The sequence below is a fragment of the Polypterus senegalus genome, chromosome 18, assembly GCF_016835505.1.
Source record: "Polypterus senegalus isolate Bchr_013 chromosome 18, ASM1683550v1, whole genome shotgun sequence".
NCBI lineage: Eukaryota > Metazoa > Chordata > Cladistia > Polypteriformes > Polypteridae > Polypterus > Polypterus senegalus.
Window position 1 is genome coordinate 41,943,306 of NC_053171.1, and position 18,242 is coordinate 41,961,547.

Genomic DNA, 18,242 nt, shown 5'->3' on the forward strand with positions numbered 1-18,242 from the left:
ATAGTATATTGATCTGCATTTAACCAATTTGCTGTGTAACTGATCAGCATTTTTGGCGTTCATTCGTTTAACTTTATTGTTTCTTGGTGCTAGAATTGCTCATGTACACATTTTTTCTGTTAATAACCCTTTGTGATAAAATTCTTCAATGAGATTTGGACATAATACGTCTTCTTTAATTGTGAACATAAAGTAAGGAAAACGCTAAAATTTATAAGAGCTAAGAGAGCAGGAACTGTGTCTGTCAAAAGCATTCACATGAATGAGGGGTGAGAGTACCGTTTGTGTAGTTGAATATGGTTGAGAGGAGGACGTGACTTGAAAAAATCTCATGGCCAAAGTCTCGTCTCACAGGACTTGAAAAAATCTCTTGATAAACAACAACATTTATTTATATAGCACATTTTCATACAAAGAGTAGCTCAAAGTGCTTTACATAATAAAGAATAGAAAAATAAAAGACACAATAAGAAAACAAAATAAATCAACATTAATTAACATCGAATAAGAGTAAGGTTCAATGGCCAGGGGAGACAGAAAAAACAATAAAACTCCAGGCGGCTGGAGAAAAAATAAAATCTGTAGGGATTCCAGACCATGAGACCCCCCAGTCCCCTCTGGGCATTCTACCTAACATAAATGAAACAGTCCTCTTTGGATTTAGGGTTCTCACGGAAGGGCTTGATGAAGATGGTCACGTAGAATTCTGCCTTTTAATCCGTCCATCATTGTTGGAGCATCATGAAGCTTTGAGTAGGTGGAGGTGGCACAGGAAAAGAGAAACCGTAAAAAGAAACAGAAAAAGAGAGCAGAGGTCAGTACGGATTTTAGAGCCACCATGAATAGTTATTATGAGGAAATTGAACATATAGAGTATCAGGATTAAGTTAAATTAAGTTAAATTGAAGTTATAAAAAGGCCATGTTGAAGTAATGTGTTTTCAGCAGTGTTTTAAACTGCTCTACTGTATCAGCCTGGCGAATTCCTATTGGCAGGCTATTCCAGATTTTAGGTGCATAGCAGCAGAAGGCCGCCTCACCACTTCTTTTAAGTTTTGTTCTTGGAATTCTAAGGAGACACTCATTTGAGGATCTGAGGTTACGATTTGGAATATAAGGTGTCAGACATTCTGATATATACGATGGGGCGAGATTATTTAAGGCTTTATAAACCATAAGCAGAATTTTAAAGTCAATCCTGAATGACACAGGTAACCAGTGTAGTGACATTAAAACTGGAGAAATGTGTTCGGATTTTCTTTTCCTAGTTAGGATTCTAGCAGCTGCATTCTGCACTAGTTGCAAACGATTTATGTCTTTTTTGGGTAGTCCAGAGAGGAGTGCATTACAGTAATCTAGTCGACTGAAAACAAATGCGTGAACTAATTTCTCAGCATCTTTCAGTGATATAAGAGGTCTAACTTTACTTATGTTTCTTAAGTGAAAAATGCTGTCCTAATGATCTGATTAATATGCGATTTAAAATTCAGATTACAGTCAACAATTACCCCTAAGCTTTTTACCTCCGTCTTGATTTTTAATCCTAATGTATCCAGTTTATTTCTAATAGCCTCATTGTATCCATTATTGCTAATCACTAAGATTTCAGTTTTCTCTTTATTTAACTTGAGAAAGTTACTATTCATCCATTCTGAGATACCAGTCAGACATTGTGCTAGTGAATCAATAGAATCGGGGTCATCAGGTGCTATTGATAAGTACAGCTGTGTGTCATCAGCATAGCTGTGGTAGCTCACGTTGGGCCCTGAGATAATCTGGCCCAACGGAAGCATGTAGATTGAGAATAACAGCGGACCCAGGATAGAGCCTTGTGGAACACCATATCGGATGTCATGTGTCTTCGAGTTGTAATTTTGATAAACGTCTTGTCTCATCCCAAGGTTTTTTTATATAATAGAAAGATGTAACAGTTGAGCAAAAATGAACACTGCATCTTTCACTATGCTGTATTCAATTCATTTGAATTGTTCATACCATTTTGCAAAGAAACTTCAAGTTTTTCCCATCATCATAGTTGTTGGAAATGATTGCAGATTAGGCTGAGTGGCTAGTTTGTCAATGGCTGATAAAGCTTTTGGTGGTTCTGTCCTTGTCTTTTGGGGGTGCTAAAGCCAGAGTCTCCTCAGATGAAGATTCGATTGAAATGTTTGCTCCAGTCATTTTCTCAAATGCATATTATTGCATATTGTGTGTCTCATTTCTGCCCAGGCGTTCCTCTTCGTCTAAATGAGGCTTTTTGAAAAACCTTGATATTTCCATTTGTTTTTCCATATGAGAAATAATCACTCAAAATATGAAACTATCTCTTCGTGTTTGTCGAATTCAGCAACTCATGGTTCTGTTAACTGTCTAATGACTACTACCAATGAGGTTACACATACACCGTAACACAGCCCCATTTATTTACTCATTGAATATTCAGTAAACCAATGGGATTTGACATACCACTTTAAAACCAATGGAAAGATAAAATAGCAAATACCCAATCAAATACAACATTTAACGGAAAATTTCATATTCAATGAAATGATTGGCTGGGCCTATGGCCAATCAGGGTGGGCTTTAGCCCAGCTAGGCCCACCCTTCCCTATTTCACTGTTGCAAACATAACCAATGCACTCAACATTCCTTATCTAATCTCATCCACCACCTTCCAACCACCACATTGGCTTTAGTTAGACAAATGGACCAGACTCATCTAAGCTAATAGCTTCCATTGGATTTAGGAATTCTCCAAAGTGCCCCTTCTTCATTTCAACGGTATGCTCAGGACATTTCAAAGCTTTCCTTTCTCCAAATAAGAACATCATGGGCAAAATATTTCCTACTGTTCAGAAGCCATCTAAAACATATGACCATATATCAAAATGTACAACTGCTGAAGCATCATATACAACAACAACATTTATTCTATAGCATATTTTCATACTCAGGACACAGCTCAAAGTGCTTTACATGATGTCCAATGGAAAAGTTACAAGAAAAGGAAATAAAATTAAATTAGTTAAGAGAAATAATGAATAAAAAAACAGAAACTTTAAGATGCCCTGGCATTCAATGCACTTACGAGTAACCTTGTGCTCAAACATAATATGACTTATACATAAATCTAATATCAGTTAGAAACTAGATCAATACTAGTTGGATTCAAATCCTCCAAGTAACATTATTCTTGGTTCCTCTATCATTAACTGCATGAGAATTGTGCACAATACATGCAGAGAGGACCCAGGAGGTAAACCCAGGTCACCTTAGTGCATGGCAGCAGTGCTACCACTGCACCACCATGCTGCCTGGAAGGAAGTGCAATTATGGGAAAGTACTGTTTGTCAAAATTTTGAATATAAATATAAACCTGAAATTGCAATTTCCTCCAAAATGTTTAGATCCAAGTGTAATTTCATTCTGACGGAGTTATACATTAAAGACAGTAGTAAAAATGTTACAATGTATATTTACAGAAACAGCAGGCGCAAGCATCTTCAGAGTAATGTCCCTCAATTAAAGGTCAAGGGCTTAACTCATTTCCACATGTCTCATGATATATTCCTTTACATTTTAAAATATCTGCAAAGAGTTCTGAGAGATCTCAAATGCATTTCAAGATACCTGAATTCCAGTTTTAGATATCTCAAACTGACCTTGCACTTGCATGCATTTTAAGATATGTGAAATTCATTTTGAGATATTTAGAAATCACTTCTTGCAAAATGTCAGATTCTTCCTACGAGACTTTTGGTCTGTTTTAAGATATCTTGAAATGAACAGGAAGTTATTGTGAGATATATTGCAATGTGTTTTAGATATCTGAAAATTGACAGGAAGTTATTCTGGGATAGAACTGTATTTGAGATATCTTGAATTGCATTGTAGGTATCAAAAAATGAAACTGTGATATCTTGAAATATGTTCAGGGCTTTTTTAAGGTCTTTTAAAATGTATTTGAGATATTTTGAAATACATTTTATGATATCTGAAATGAAGCAGAGAGACCTATTTTTAGATATCATGAAAAGAATTTGAGCTACCTCAAAATATATTTTAAATATCTAAAATGATAGAGTGCCACCTTGTTCATGGATTAATCCTGCCTTATGCTTGTTGTGATAGGCTAGAAGTTCCCATGCTCAGGATATTGTGGATAGGTGGATGGATATCTGAAATGTGAGTCAATTTGAAGATAATTGACTTGCATTTTAAGCTACTGTATCTTCTTTAAATTTCTTGATACACTATATTAAAATCATATCCAGACCATTTTCAGATACTGTATCTGAAATGTATTTCAAGAAATTTTAGAAAACCTTCCTGCTCATTTTCAGGTATGTTAAATTAATTTCAAGATACCTTAAAATAGGCAGAGTGAGTCACTAGGGGGTGTACCGCCACCCCAACCCAGACACAGACAGGCAGGAGACAAGTTTTGCCACACTCCACACGTTTATTTCCAGTTTTTACCAGTCCACAATACCAGTAAGCATGACGCAACACCACTAACACCATTCAGTCCCTTCTGCCGCCAGTCCTTCTCTCTCCACTACTCTTCAGGCTTTGTCCTCTCCTCCCGACTCTGACCACTTATGGTGTGAGGTGGCTCCTTTTTATAAGGCACCTGGATGGACTCCAGGTGCCTAACAAGCTTCTTCTGGTCACACTTCCTGGGTGTGGTGGCAGCGTGACCAAATAAGGCCCTGGAAAGGTCCATTGGCCACGAGTTCCAATAGGGTTGAGCCTCCTTGCTCATAACCTGTGGCCTCACTGAAAACCAGGAGGACTGCCATCTCTAGGCCTGGAGAAGAACCTGTCCTGAAAATCCTCTTTTCCCCGGTCCTTCCACACTTTGGGCGTTCTGGCTGGGCAAGGGCCCCGGCCATCTGCCACAGCAGGAAGTCCCGTTGTAAAAAGGAAGTCAATTTGAAATATTTCATTGCATTTTTTTGGATATCTCAAAATGCCTGCAGACTTATTTTAGGATATCTTTAAAAAACTTTTAAGACTTCTTGAAAGAGAAATATTTTCAGATAACTGAAGGCATCTTAAATGTTTTTCCAAATTTTCCAAAAGTTCACTTGACTTGCCATACGAATGATGTCCTACTTTCCCCTCATTCTGTGGCATACAAGTGGTGAGTCGGCTCCCTTTGGGACACACTAAGAGTCACTGACACCAAGGTTAGGGAGTCAGTCGCTACTTTGACAGCTTGTAATTGTCTGACTTTTATGCAAACCTGGAGTTCACCACACCATGTTTGTTCTTTAGCTTAAAACTGTGCCATTTTTATGAGAAATTAGCTGAAGGAATTTTTCTTTGGCTGTCTGAGGTGTACTGTATAGTAAATGCTTGCTGTACCTTGTGTATCTCAGACATCTGTTTGGTTCCAATCTGCCCCTCTTGCTTTGCATTTTATAAAAGCTTTCCTGCAGAGTTTAGAACAAGGAGAAGGCCAGGCATTTCAGGCACTATGGCAAGGAGGGAGTTAATGAATGCTGACAGCTGGATCTAAGCACATCTGCCTGAAATTCGGTGGATGATGTGTGTGTGTGTTTTCCTCACTCTCAGTGAGGCTGCAAGTGCCATCTGTTGTGGAGCACAGCAGCTGAGAAGGAAGAGCCAACAGGATAGCGAATAATCAGGGACACCACACTGGCTTTCGCAGGCGGAGATACACATGAGGAGATCCTACACAGAGAAAGGTCTAACTGAGTGTGTGTATGTGTGTGTGTGTGTCTGAAGATGTGCATTTGTGTGCACTAACGAAGACAAAACAAGCGGGGCCTGGCACTAAAGATGGGAGCCAGGAGCAAAACACATGCGCAAAGGTTTCAGCATCCTTTTCATATTTTCTAACAAAAAGGGGGCAGCTAGCTTTTGTGAAACAGAATTAAGGAACAGACTTTGTGAGTAGCAGTTAAGCTGTAGTTGAATTCAAAAGAAAGTGGTGTCAAATAAATGTTAAAAATTAATTTGTGGGTAATGACATTTTATCATGTTTGATCTGCAGAGTATTAGTGAATATGTGACTTGCAGAGTGATGGGTCATGGAACTTTGAAGCCATTGCTGATACCACAACAGAAGTGACAGCAGGGAGACAAGATGGAAAAAGGAGAGGTGCGGCTGAGCGAGAGAAATAAGGCGATGATCAGAGAGAGCTGGGAAAGGCTGGGCAAGGACAAGCTTCCGCATGGAACTGTCATGTTCACCAGGTACTTTCATTTCTGATTAGTCCTATGGCTGATAATACTGGCAGTGGCTTATTTTCCAGTGGGGAGTCATCAGGGATGCCCGTCACTAAAGAGGAGTCACCTTGTGCTAACTTATTCCCTATCTCACATATTACATGTCAAGTCAATCATGTTGATTAACACATGCAAATATGAATTTCTCTTTACTTGGTAAAGGTGAAAATAATAAACCTATAAACAATTAATTCTACACATACTTCTTCAACATTACAAATTTATTTGTTTGTTCATTTGCCAAATCTGCTGAACCTCATGAAATTTCATCCATTTAATTAACTCCTCTCAGTCCTGGGGGTAACAGTGTTTGTTGAAGGAGAAGAACCAATTTTTTTTATAGGAGAGGAGTCTTAGGAAGGGTACACTCAATTACACACATCCACTTTATTTCATTTACAAATTACCTTAAGCCGCATGTCTTTAGAGTATGGGCAGTAACCAGAGTGCTCAGAGGAAACACAAGGAGAATGGGCAAACTATACACAGAATGCCACCGGAATAGGAATTGGCATCACTGGAGCTGTGAGTCAGCAGCACTAACTAGTGTGCCATCTTTGTACTTGTTGCTGTCGGTTTAGGCCCTGGCTCTGACAAATCTACTCTGAACAACTTTAAAGGTGGTTAGTAGTATGACATCAAATAAAATAATTTATATGATTAGGGGGCTGCTTTAATTTTATTTTGTAATCCGCCTTTGTAAATGCAGACTAATCTGTTATTTTCTGTTTGTTGTTGTCTGTTGGGCGGCACGTGGCGCAGTGGTAGCGCTGCTGCCTCGCAGTTAGGAGACCCAGGTCCTCCCTGCGTGGAGTTTGCATGTTCTCCCCGTGTCTGCGTGGGTTTCCTCTGGGCGCTCCAGTTTTCTCCCACAGTCCAAAGACATGCAGGTTAGGTGGATTGGCGATTCTAAATTGGCCCTAGTGTGTGTCCTGTAGTTGGTTGGCACCCTGCCTGGGATTGGTTCCTGCCCTGTGTTGGCTGGGATTGGCTCCAGCAGACCCCCGTGACCCTGTGTTTGGATTCAGTAGGTTGGAAAATGGATGGATTGTTGTCTGTTTTAATAAACATCTAATCATGAAAAATAATAATAATAATACTTAATACAATCATGCTGGGATGATAATTATTGCAAACCCATGCAGAAATGAGCCTCAAAATAAATTAATTGCTTAGGGTCCTAAAAGGATTCATCCTGATCCTAGGTTGCCTACATCACTGCTCGAGAGTCCTGATTTCTAATACCAGCACTATAGAGACTGAATGTCCTCTTTGGGTCCCAGGGGTTTTTCTTCAGTCCCTCTGGTTTACCCCCAAAGATGTATTTTTGTCAGTTGTAAATTGGCTTGGTTTGAATGAGTGTGCCCTGCAATGTGTTAATAGAGTGCTGCTGCGATGCATGCCCATGCCAGCTCTCTGCTGCCCTACAAATGAATTTAGCAAAGCTGACAACAGATGATGTCCTACATTTTGGATAGTTTGTGTGTAAATGAGTTAGGTGTAAATCTTCATTGTAGTGTATGCAGTATCAGGTCAGCCTGAGACTAGTGAATGACCGGAGGACCATTGAAATTACATTGCTTGTGTGTGTGCCTTCTTAGGTGTGGTATTTGGGTGATGATTTTTGGGTGGGGGGTGGTGGGTTTGGGGGGTTGAATTGGGGGTTTAGCTAATGTCACATTGCTTCTTCATTTATCTTAGAGAAGCAGTGGTACCCAGTGCTGCCTGGGGTGGGAACACCAACTAAATTTTGGAATGAAACATATTCTAAGGTCTTCTTCTTTCCAAATGGGGAGCCTGTGCAAAATTTCACAAAATTGTTCTATAATGTGGACTTACATACACACATGAGCACACGTTCAGCTTTATACAGTGGATTCAGAATGTATTCTGACCCTTTCACTTTGTGCACTCTTATTGTATATAATATTTTAAATGACTACATTTGCTATGTTTCTCCATCAATCTGCACTCAATAACCCATAATGACAAAGCAAAAACATGTTTTCAGAAAGGTTTGCAAATTTATTAAAAAGCAGTAACTGAAATCTCTCATGCATTGAAATATTCAGACCCTTTGTTGTGGCACTCCAAATTGTGCACCCTGTTTGCTTTAATTCTCCTTGAAATGTGTCTGGAACTTGACTGGAGTCCACCTGTGGCAAACTGAATTATTTGGACATCCTTACATTTGACTGATTTATTCCCACATCCCAAACATGTGCATGTGTCATTAACCAGCATCATGTAAATTCTCTTGGTGTAATCCTGTCCTTTTTGGTGTTACCGCTCACTTTACATTATAAAATTTAATTTAGACCTTTTAATAGAAACTGTGGATTGTCACAGACGGCTGGGGTTCTTACCCGACCGGGGCACCTAGAAGGTCTGGAAAGTGGCAGTAAAAGCTTCCAGGTCAGGAGGACACAACCTCCCTGGAGCAGGAGAGGACCACGGGAGAGGAGGAGAGACTTTCCAACTCGCTGGGACCCGTGGCCACTGCCAGGGGGCGTTTTAAGCCTCCTAGAACCTGGGAGAACATTACTTCCGCCACACTTGGCAAGATTGCGGAGGAAGCTGCCAGGGACACCCGGAGTGCTTCCGGGGCAAAGGGCAGCACTTCCGCCACACCAGGAAGTGCTGCCGGAAGATCGTCACCAGCCACCTCCAGCACATCCGGGCGGGAATAAAAGGTGCCGCCTCCCAGCAATCTGGGAGCTAGAGTCGGGAGTGGGAGCAGGACGACGCTCCCAGGAGAAGAGTAGAGGTGGCTAAAGACTGAGAAAAGAAGGTTTATTGGGGAGATTTATTGCTGAGTGCATTGTGTGGTGTTTTGGACTATATTCTTGTGTTTAATAAACGTGTGACTTTTTAGAAAGATGTGGTCTCCGACTGGTGGTGTCCGGGCAAGTCTCACAGGATGTAGATAATAAATAATAATAAGAGATGCAGCATTTGTTGTTTGTAGAAAGGAATGACTTTCTTTTACGGCTTCTGTTTGCTTTGCTTGGTAATTAATTTTTATTGTTTTAGCATGAAACTTCTTTTTCTTCTTCTTTCGGCTGCTCCCATTAGGGGTCGCCACAGCGGATCATCTTCTTCCTTATCTTTCAGTCCACTGCATCTTGTTCTGTTACACCCATCACCTGCATGTCCTCTCTCACCACATCCATAAAACTCCTCTTAGGCCTTCCTCTTTTCCACTGCCCTGGCAGCTCTACCCTTAGCATTCTTCTCCCAATATACCCAGCATCTCTCCTCTGCACATGTCCAAAGCAACGCAATCTCGCCTGTCTGACTTTGTCTCCCAACCATCCAATCTGAGCTGACCCTCTAATGTACTCATTTCTAATCCTATCCATCCTCGTCACACCCAATGCAAATCTTAGCATCTTTAACTCTGCCACCTCCAGCTCTGTCTCCTGCTTTCTGGTCAGTGCAACTATCTCCAACCCATATTCTTTGTAACTTATAATAGGTCTGCTTTTTATTTATTGCTAATTTTAGGAAAAAAAATGATTTAATAATGAAGTAAATACTTCAGAAGAAAAATTGAAAAATGGCTTTGCTTGCAGCCATGTGGTGCAATAGAGGTTAAGCCTCCCAGCTTCGGATTTTGAATCCAAGTCCATTGACTGACAGTGCTGTGTGCATACTCTCTCCGTGTGTGGGTGGGTTTTATTTCACCACTCTGGCTTTCTTCCACAACTCCAGAGATACTGTATGCTATTGTGTTAATGGGTGAATCTAAATTGGCTTGTTTTGAGTGTGAACCCTGTAAAGGACTGGTACCTCATTCAGTGTTGACTCATAGTTTGTGCCCAAACCTACTTGGCTAGGACCTGATCTACTGTGACTCTACCATTTGAATTAAGATGATTTAGAAAAATTATCTTATTAGCAATTCTGTGCATGTGCATGATTTTGCTTACTAAAGTAAAATCACAGACACTAACTTATTTCGGAATAAATGTCTTTTGGAATAGATGAAAAAAAGAGAACTAATTAAACAAGGAGAGCAATTAAAACTCAAATGCACCTGTGATTGAAAAAAATGGTGGGAATGAAAACCTGCATTTGAATTCATTGACGTGGCGTATCACACGGTTGCTTTCTCTCTTTTGAATCCAACAGATTGTTTGAGTTGGACCCAGCACTTCTCCAGCTTTTTCAGTATAATACTAGTTCCAGCAGTCCCCAGGAGTGCCTGTCCAGTCCTGAGTTCACAGAACATATTAACAAGGTAGGAAAAAATATCTCTTCTTCTTATCCATCTCAGCAATGCCAGCATTCTGTGAAATGACTTTAGTCGGACTTATTGTGCAAAGCAAAGCATGTGAAAAAGATTTTCAGTCAGTGTCAGACCAGGGGATTCAGAATGATTTACGGAAGGTTAAAACTTGGAGAAGCAAATCTTATTTTGAAAAACAAAATCATCATTAAAATGAGTGTGGCAACACATTTCAGGATCAGAATCCACAGTTTTCCCTGTGACCTTTTATGTTTTGCCCTGCCAGGCCTTATTGATGTCAGAGCTCCATCATTATGTTAGGTAGATTGCCCAGAGGGGACTGGGCGGTCTCTTGGTCTGGAACCCCTACAGATTTTATTTTTTTCTCCAGCCTTTGGAGTTTTTTGTTTTTCTGTCCACCCTGGCCATCGGACCTTACTCTTATTCTATGTTAATTAATGTTGACTTATGTTTATCTTTTATTGTGTCTTCTATTTCTCTATTCATTTTGTAAAGCACTTTGAGCTACATTTTTTTGTATGAATATGTGCTATATAAATAAATGTTGATTGATTGATTGATTGATTTGTTGACATTGAAACTGTGCCTTTGTCTACTCTAAAATTCATTGTGATGAAATATGAAGGAAGAAACTTACAAGCTATCATCATTTTAAATTATTATGTAATTTAAAATGACTAAAGATATTAATGAAATTTCAAAGCTGTAATTTACAGTATAATCATTGATGCTATGAAAGCAGACAGACAAAATGTTAAGTACAGTTTTTATTTATGATTTAAACCAGATGACAAATCACTAAATATTTCTTAGTAGCAGTGAAGAAGACAGGGTAGTGTAGAGGCAGGAACCTTGAACTTTAAACTGACACCAACTTGCTGTTATGTCTCCAAGTATCTACTCATTCTGTGCTCTGTTATGTTATCTGCTACAAAGAAGCACAAAAAATAATTTTGGCTCCTAAAAACCAATACAAAAAAGGTCAGCCTTATCCAGCTTATGGTCTGGGCCCAGGCGGTCTAAACCCAAACTCAACAGGTGAGCTGAGGTCTACACAGGCCCAAAATAGGACACATTAAGTTTAAAAAAATATTCAAAAATATATTAAGAGAGGCAAGAGGAACATGGTGAAACCTCAGGTCCACAATAACAGAACAAAACTCCTTTATAAATAATATACGCATTTTAATGAAAAACAAGGCCAAGAAGGAAAAAAGGAGCAAAAATTACTTTACCTATTAGGACAAAATCTGAAAGTGTACAAAAATCTAAACACAAGTCCAATATCTTGAATGACAGCAGTTATCAAAATCCAGTATGGCCACAAAGAACAATAAACATTACAAAAACAAGAGTAACAATCAGAATCATAATGTCAAAGATTCAGTACATTCTGAAGCTCCTCCCTTTATACAGCTACCCCACTCCCCCGTTGCATCATCATGTGGTCCTGCCACTTGGACATCCAGTTTAAGGAAGCAGGGAGGATAACTAAAACTTAAACATCCATTACTAACATAATACTAAACAGAAAAATAATAAAGTAACACAATATTAATAACAAAATAATATGAAATTATTATACAGAAAAGACACGCTCAATAACAGTAAATATTCAAAATTAATAAAGTGAAGAAATCTTTACTTGAGCCTGGGACAAAATCCTAGTTAAGCTATAACAGTACTTGTATCTTGGTTATGGAGTGACACAGCGAATAGCATTGCTAGTTCACAGAGCCAATGTCCTGGATTTAAAATGTATGTTGTTTCCATGTCTGTTTACTTTTATTGTCATCATTTAGAAATTTCTCAGCACCCCATTCATCTCTATTTCATGTTCTCTCACAAAGAAGCTATCCACAAATTGAGGGTGTTTGAGACTAACCTATTTGAGCTAAAGGGAACTCCGAATTGCTCAAACGAGCAAGTGATCTCTTCTCGCTTCTCAAGGTTGTGTCACATTAGACAACTTTTCAAGTGATTTTCAGTCATGGCTATCATTTATGTAATCTTAATGGATCTGAAGGCAGTTGTGTAATGTGGAATGCCAGGTGACCCACTTCAAATAGTCCATCATTCACTCTAACAAGATCAAATATGGGTGGGAATGCATGCGTGCTGAAAAAGAATGAACGCTCATCTGGAAGCACAATGCATATAATGCACTAATGAAGAACAATTAACACAGATATTTTGGACCTCACAAACACAGGAGAAGCTTGTCTGTCTAATGTCTCATGTTTTATGTACAACGTTAGAATGGATAAAGGAAAAAAAGCACTGAGATCACGGCTGAACTTGCCATACATGTTAATCGTTCGTACAGCTCTGGCTCCACCAGGCAGCACACTAATGGCTATCAGAAAAAGTTACGGTTGTGTAATGTGACATTGATTTAAATTGCAACTGATGGGGTCATCATATTGCTCTCTCTCTTTAGCATCATTGCCTCTCACTATAGTTTTCCATAACCAAGATGTTATGGTTTGTCCAGGATTTTGTCCCTGGCTCATGAGCCCGATGGACAGAGTGGTCTTTTCTCATTTGTCAAATTTCTTTTGTTCTATGTACTCTGGATATGATTCCACATCTTGCTGTTTAGGCTAATTGACAAATCCAAATTGGCCCTGTGTGGGTGTGCGTGTGAGTAGGCCTAGTGATGGATTGGTGCCACATCACAACTGATTCCTGCTTTGTTCCCACTGCTGCCGGGACAGTTTCTGGTCCCTTTTGACCCTGAACTGGATTAAGCAGATCTGAGAATGTTTAATAATATTACTGAAAGCTCTTATTTACTGTGTAAAGTGACATGAAGCATTCAGTGTATAAATAATGGATTTTAATATAGTTGTTCTATTAGAAATAAATAAATGTGCAGACTGACAATCACTGACACAAAATGAATGATCTTTTCACTCATTTCCTGTACTCATAAAAAACTGATTTTACTTACATTCTTTATCATTGGATGTCTTACAATTGTACCCTTGGTAACCCATTGCCAGCCAGGAAACTGTCACACATCTTGTCTCATTCTTATTTATGATACTTATTTACCTGTTGGAACTCACCCTCATGGTTGATTTTAAGGTGCAAAGATCCATGTTGTGCCCAAACATATGTAAATATACAAAAAATGTTGTTTGTTCCTCTTGTGTTGCATGCCTTTATCTCTGATTTCACTGTGACTTGTTTGAGGTAGTACTTGCTACAAAAAGGCCTACACAGATAGCTACTAAAATATGATGGCTCCTTTTAAATCCCATTCTTCGACATGGCAGGTGATGCAAGTGATTGACACAGCTGTTACCCACCTGGATGAGCTCGACTCCCTGAACGAGTACCTGGCAGGCTTAGGAAGGCGGCACCAGGCTGTTGGGGTTAAAACAAATTCATTCACTGTGAGTAAGCATCCCTCAGAGTATATTGTTGACCATCTTTCTTAAACTACTTCTGCATGTGGCTCTGGTCTTCTTTCATCTATTTGTTTGTATTCCTAAGATTTTTGCATTTGAAGGAGAGCTGACACCTACAGTATATGTGATCAAAATCGATGATAATTGTGTGACATTTCCAGACCAGCAGGAGGGACTATTAGCTGAATGAACGTTAGAACAATTTTCATTCCAACCACACATTTTTTAAGAACAAGTCTTTTAAATGGGAGAAAGTGGACAAGTGGGAATCCATCCATTTTCCAACCCGCTGAATCCGAACACAGGGTAACAGGGGTCTGCTGGAACCAATCCCAGGCAGGGTTCCAACCCACCACAGGACACACACAAACCCACCAAGCACACACTAGGGCCAATTTAGAATTGCCAGTCCACCTAAACCTGCATGTCTTTGGACCGTGGGAGGAAACCGGAGCACCCGGAGGAAACCCACGCAGACACGGGGAGAACATGCAAACTCCACGCAGGGAGGACCTGAGAAGCAAACCCAGGTCTCCTAACTGCGAGGCAGCAGCGCTAACACTGTGCCACCGTGCCGCCCAGTGGGCATCTGTAAGAAAAAAAAAAACATTCATGTTTATCTTGGTTAGGGCAGTCCTAGAAAAAGTATTTAAAGTGTTACAGATGCAGCAGACAGATGAAAAACAAATGTGACAGCACACCAGAATCAGCCATGAAGAAGGTAAGCAGAAAGTAAGAATGGATGGAGGTAAGAATCCTCATGTGAAACTGCATGGCTGTTATCTTAGATTCTTAATGGACAAAACCCTAAGTAAGACTAAACCTCCCTATGATTATTGCATGATAAGAAGCAGTTACTAATCTTTATTGTATATAGTGTGTGGCTTGTAAGTGGCCACCACATCTGAAGACCTCAAACCTCTGACACAACTAGACAAAAGATACTTCTGGGATTAAATATACTATTTTTAGCAGACAAAATACCTTATCACAGGTTTCTTTTACAGTTTGTCACATGCACAAATATTTTTTTTCCTGTTCCTGCCTAGGTGAGTGACTGATGACAAAAAATGTGTAGCGAATACTCTATTTTGAGCTGTTTCCACCTCATCTAACATTTAGAATTAGGAAGACTGGCATTTTTAACTGCAAATATACTTCAAATAATATTTTGGGCATGAAGAAACATAAATTATTAACTAAAACAAAAACAACAATTTCTTTCAAAATGGCACTTTTTACCTAACCCTATATCGTAAGGAAATGTTTTGTGGTGGAGAAACTCCAATTTTAAAAATAGAATTAGCACACCTAATTCTATAAAGTAGACTATATTTTTTGTGCAGGAGGATTTTGGAGCAGACCAGTATTAGGCTATGCCACATTACGCAACTTTTAATCAATTTTCAGTCATAACCTTCATTTACGTAATCTTAGAGAATTGGAGGTGGTGCCGTCACGCTCCTGTGAAGCAGTCGTCTAGTCTGATATTCTCAGCGATTCACTCCAACTAGTCTGAGACTTGCTTCAATTAAATCAAACAGCGTAGATTTTGTCTTTTTTTTTTTGTTCTTTATTTCACCTTATACAATTTCTTGTATTAGGAATTTGTTAGTTTTCACATACACCTTGGGGTCAGAGTGCAGGGTCAGCCATTGTACAGCGCCCCTGGAGCAATTGAAGGTTAAGGGCCTTGCTCAAGGGCCCAGCAGAGTAGGATCTCTTTTGGCAGTGACGGGGATTTGAACCGGCAACTTCTGGCAATGCTGAATCCGAACACAGGGTCACAGGGGTCTGCTAGAAAACAGGTTAGTTCTCTTGGTTTGGACAACAATGGAGGCAAATATTTCTCAAAGAGTTAGTAGGAGAACTGTTAGGATAAGGGAGGATGAAGATGAGAACCAGAACATGGAAGAAGACAACGGAGAGCCATATCACAGATGAACCCTGAATGATCTTTTTTATCATGTGATAGCCATCACTACAGACACATACCCCTTCTCCAGGCAATGGAGGCGGTTTGTGAGGATTTAAATGAGGTGACACACCACGGGTGAATATGTCACTCCAGAACTAAACTTCCCACGCTGTCTTGGCAGCATACCAGTACAGATCCTTAGCATCAGAGCAACCACTCTGTCCATCTTTAGTCATAGGGTGGGCTCTGTGTGCATGAGAATTGATAACCAATAACCAATAAATACTCATCCAGAAGTACAATGCATTTCATGCAGTGATGAGAAATAAGGGACACGGGGGCTTAGGACATAACAAACAGTAGAGAAATTTGTCTGTCTGCTGTCTTGTGTTTTGCATACCATGACAAAATGGAAAAAAAACGATTAAAGGGCTAGGACTGCAGCTGAACTCTCTGTAGTTTTGAACTTTTCATACAGTACAGGCTCTGTCTGCAGTACGCTATTGGCTGTCAGAAAAAGAGGTGAGTATAACTGTGCTAGGCAGTCATCACTCTGTCTGTAATTAGACACGGCCAATGGTTTTCACTCATTTAAACTGACATGGTCCAGCAACTACCACAGAATATATCACAGAATATCAGCTTTAGTTGTAATTATGAATTCATTGCTATGTCTGTTTCCAGCACTCAAATTAAAAAAATGGACAATGGCAAGGAACTGTTTTGCATGTAAGTTATTTACTTTCATGAAATTGCCATTGCTGCATATGTGTTTCTTGTGTTTTGCTTGACTCAGATGGTCGGCGAGTCGTTCCTCTACATGCTTGAATGTGGACTACAAACGGCCTACACCTCAGAAATCAGGGATGCCTGGGTTCAGCTCTATTCGTTGGTGGTGGAAGCAATGAGCAGAGGTTGGTCTAGTAATGGAGGAAGCAACAGCAAGTGAAAGAAAGAGGACCAAAAGTTCAGGGTCTGTCTCAAAGCTGCAGGCCACTGTGACAGAGGTTGATGAATGAGCTTATGACAAACAAACGTTGGATGTAGTTTAAACCCACAGTTAAAGGTGCTGTTTGGATGGGGTTTTAGTGTTGTTGCGCCTCAGGCCCTGGGTGCTTACTGTCTCAAACATGACTTTCAAACCTTGGTGAAAGATCTGCCTTTTTTCTCTTCAATTCAAATCTGGTTTTCTCTTGAATTATTCTATCTGCTGTTTGTGCTTATTTGTTTATTTCTTCATACTGCACAAGGGATGTTCTGTGCTGCACATGCAGACGACTTGTTTTTTGTACTAATATATCTTAATAAACTTAAACCCACCTAATCCAATTGAGGATATGTACAGTATGTATGGAGAAACAATCAGTAATTACTGTCAAGTGATTATCTTTTTGAAGAAAGGCATTGTGGATAATAAAATAATCCCATGAACCCATGACTGTATGCTTGTCAGGTGTATCTGGGTTTTGGGGCTCTGTGGTGTCCCCTGTCTTCCACAATGCTTTAGACAAAAATACAATCAACAAATTTGCAGAGGTTGGAAAATGATGTGAATCAGTAGAAGAAAGTGGATGGGTATGGACCGACTGATGGCAAATGACTCAATAGAGGCACCTGGAGCTAGAAAGCATGACTTATTAGATGGACTCTGAAGTCCTTAGAGACTCATCATTGTCCTCACCTAGACAGAACATTGGCAATTAAATGAAAAATTCAGATTTTAGGTTGGGAGCTTATGTTTAAGTTTGTTCTTGACCATGATGTTGTCATTTGGTTTCCATGTTACAAGATAGTTATAATGTGGAAAAAAACTCCAGAGAGAAGCTACCACAGACCAACAGGGTATGAGTAATGTACAGCTAAAGGACATTAAGCTTTTTAATGTAAGCAAATGAGAAAATGGCAAAGCAGTTCTGAGTGTGGAAGGTGAAAACAAGTACCTCAAAATGCAAGACTGACCGCGTGAAATGCACCATGTAAGTGAATCTGAAAGAGCTGTTTAGGCAACTATGCATGAGGAGGAGATCCAACAATAAATGTAAAGAAAGAGGACTTTATTACAAATGAAATCAAAAAATTGTTGCCAGAGCAAACAGGAGGATAAACCCAAAGTAATACTGGAAGTAAGCAATCATATCCAAAAGGGCCAAACCATAGAATCATTAGTGGATTGGCAATTAAGATGAGACCCTGCAGCCTATTGAGATCATTTGGTAAGCTAATAGATAAGTCATCTCAATATTGTGTCCGGATACTTTATGTTTTTGATTTTCTAACAATGTATTTATAGAAACTTACAGTAAGCCATAGAAGTCATCAGAAAGGCAAAAGAACAAAATATAAGGACAGTTCAAGCTCCCATTTTATTTGCCCACATTTCCCTTCACTTGACTCCCTGA

At 39.5% G+C, this 18,242-nt stretch overlaps 1 protein-coding gene across 3 annotated transcripts; it reads left to right on the top strand.

Annotated features, from left to right (window-relative positions):
• The first annotated feature begins 5,585 nt into the window (after window positions 1-5,585).
• On the top strand, window positions 5,586-17,060 carry ngb (neuroglobin). 3 transcript variants are annotated; one of them, XM_039741849.1, is made up of 5 exons: window positions 5,586-5,713; window positions 6,022-6,224; window positions 10,392-10,500; window positions 13,791-13,910; window positions 16,640-17,060. In XM_039741849.1, exons 2-5 carry the CDS (start codon window positions 6,115-6,117, stop codon window positions 16,790-16,792), a joined length of 492 nt encoding a protein of 163 aa, XP_039597783.1. In that variant the 5' UTR covers window positions 5,586-5,713; window positions 6,022-6,114; the 3' UTR covers window positions 16,793-17,060. The 3 variants fall into 3 exon arrangements, with proteins under 3 accessions (XP_039597783.1, XP_039597785.1, XP_039597784.1); XM_039741851.1 differs by lacking the exon at window positions 5,586-5,713 and adding an exon at window positions 5,723-5,839; XM_039741850.1 differs by lacking the exon at window positions 5,586-5,713 and adding an exon at window positions 5,833-5,917.
• The last annotated feature ends 1,182 nt before the right edge of the window (window positions 17,061-18,242 follow it).

Excerpts from the sequence above, each read along its gene's own strand:
- ngb (XM_039741849.1), top strand. The coding sequence starts at position 6,115 with ATGGAAAAAGGAGAGGTGCGGCTGAGCGAGAGAAATAAGGCGATGATC. Across the intron at positions 6,225-10,391 it reads GGAACTGTCATGTTCACCAG|ATTGTTTGAGTTGGACCCAG; the intron begins GTACTTTCATTT and ends TGAATCCAACAG. Across the intron at positions 10,501-13,790 it reads TCACAGAACATATTAACAAG|GTGATGCAAGTGATTGACAC; the intron begins GTAGGAAAAAAT and ends TCGACATGGCAG.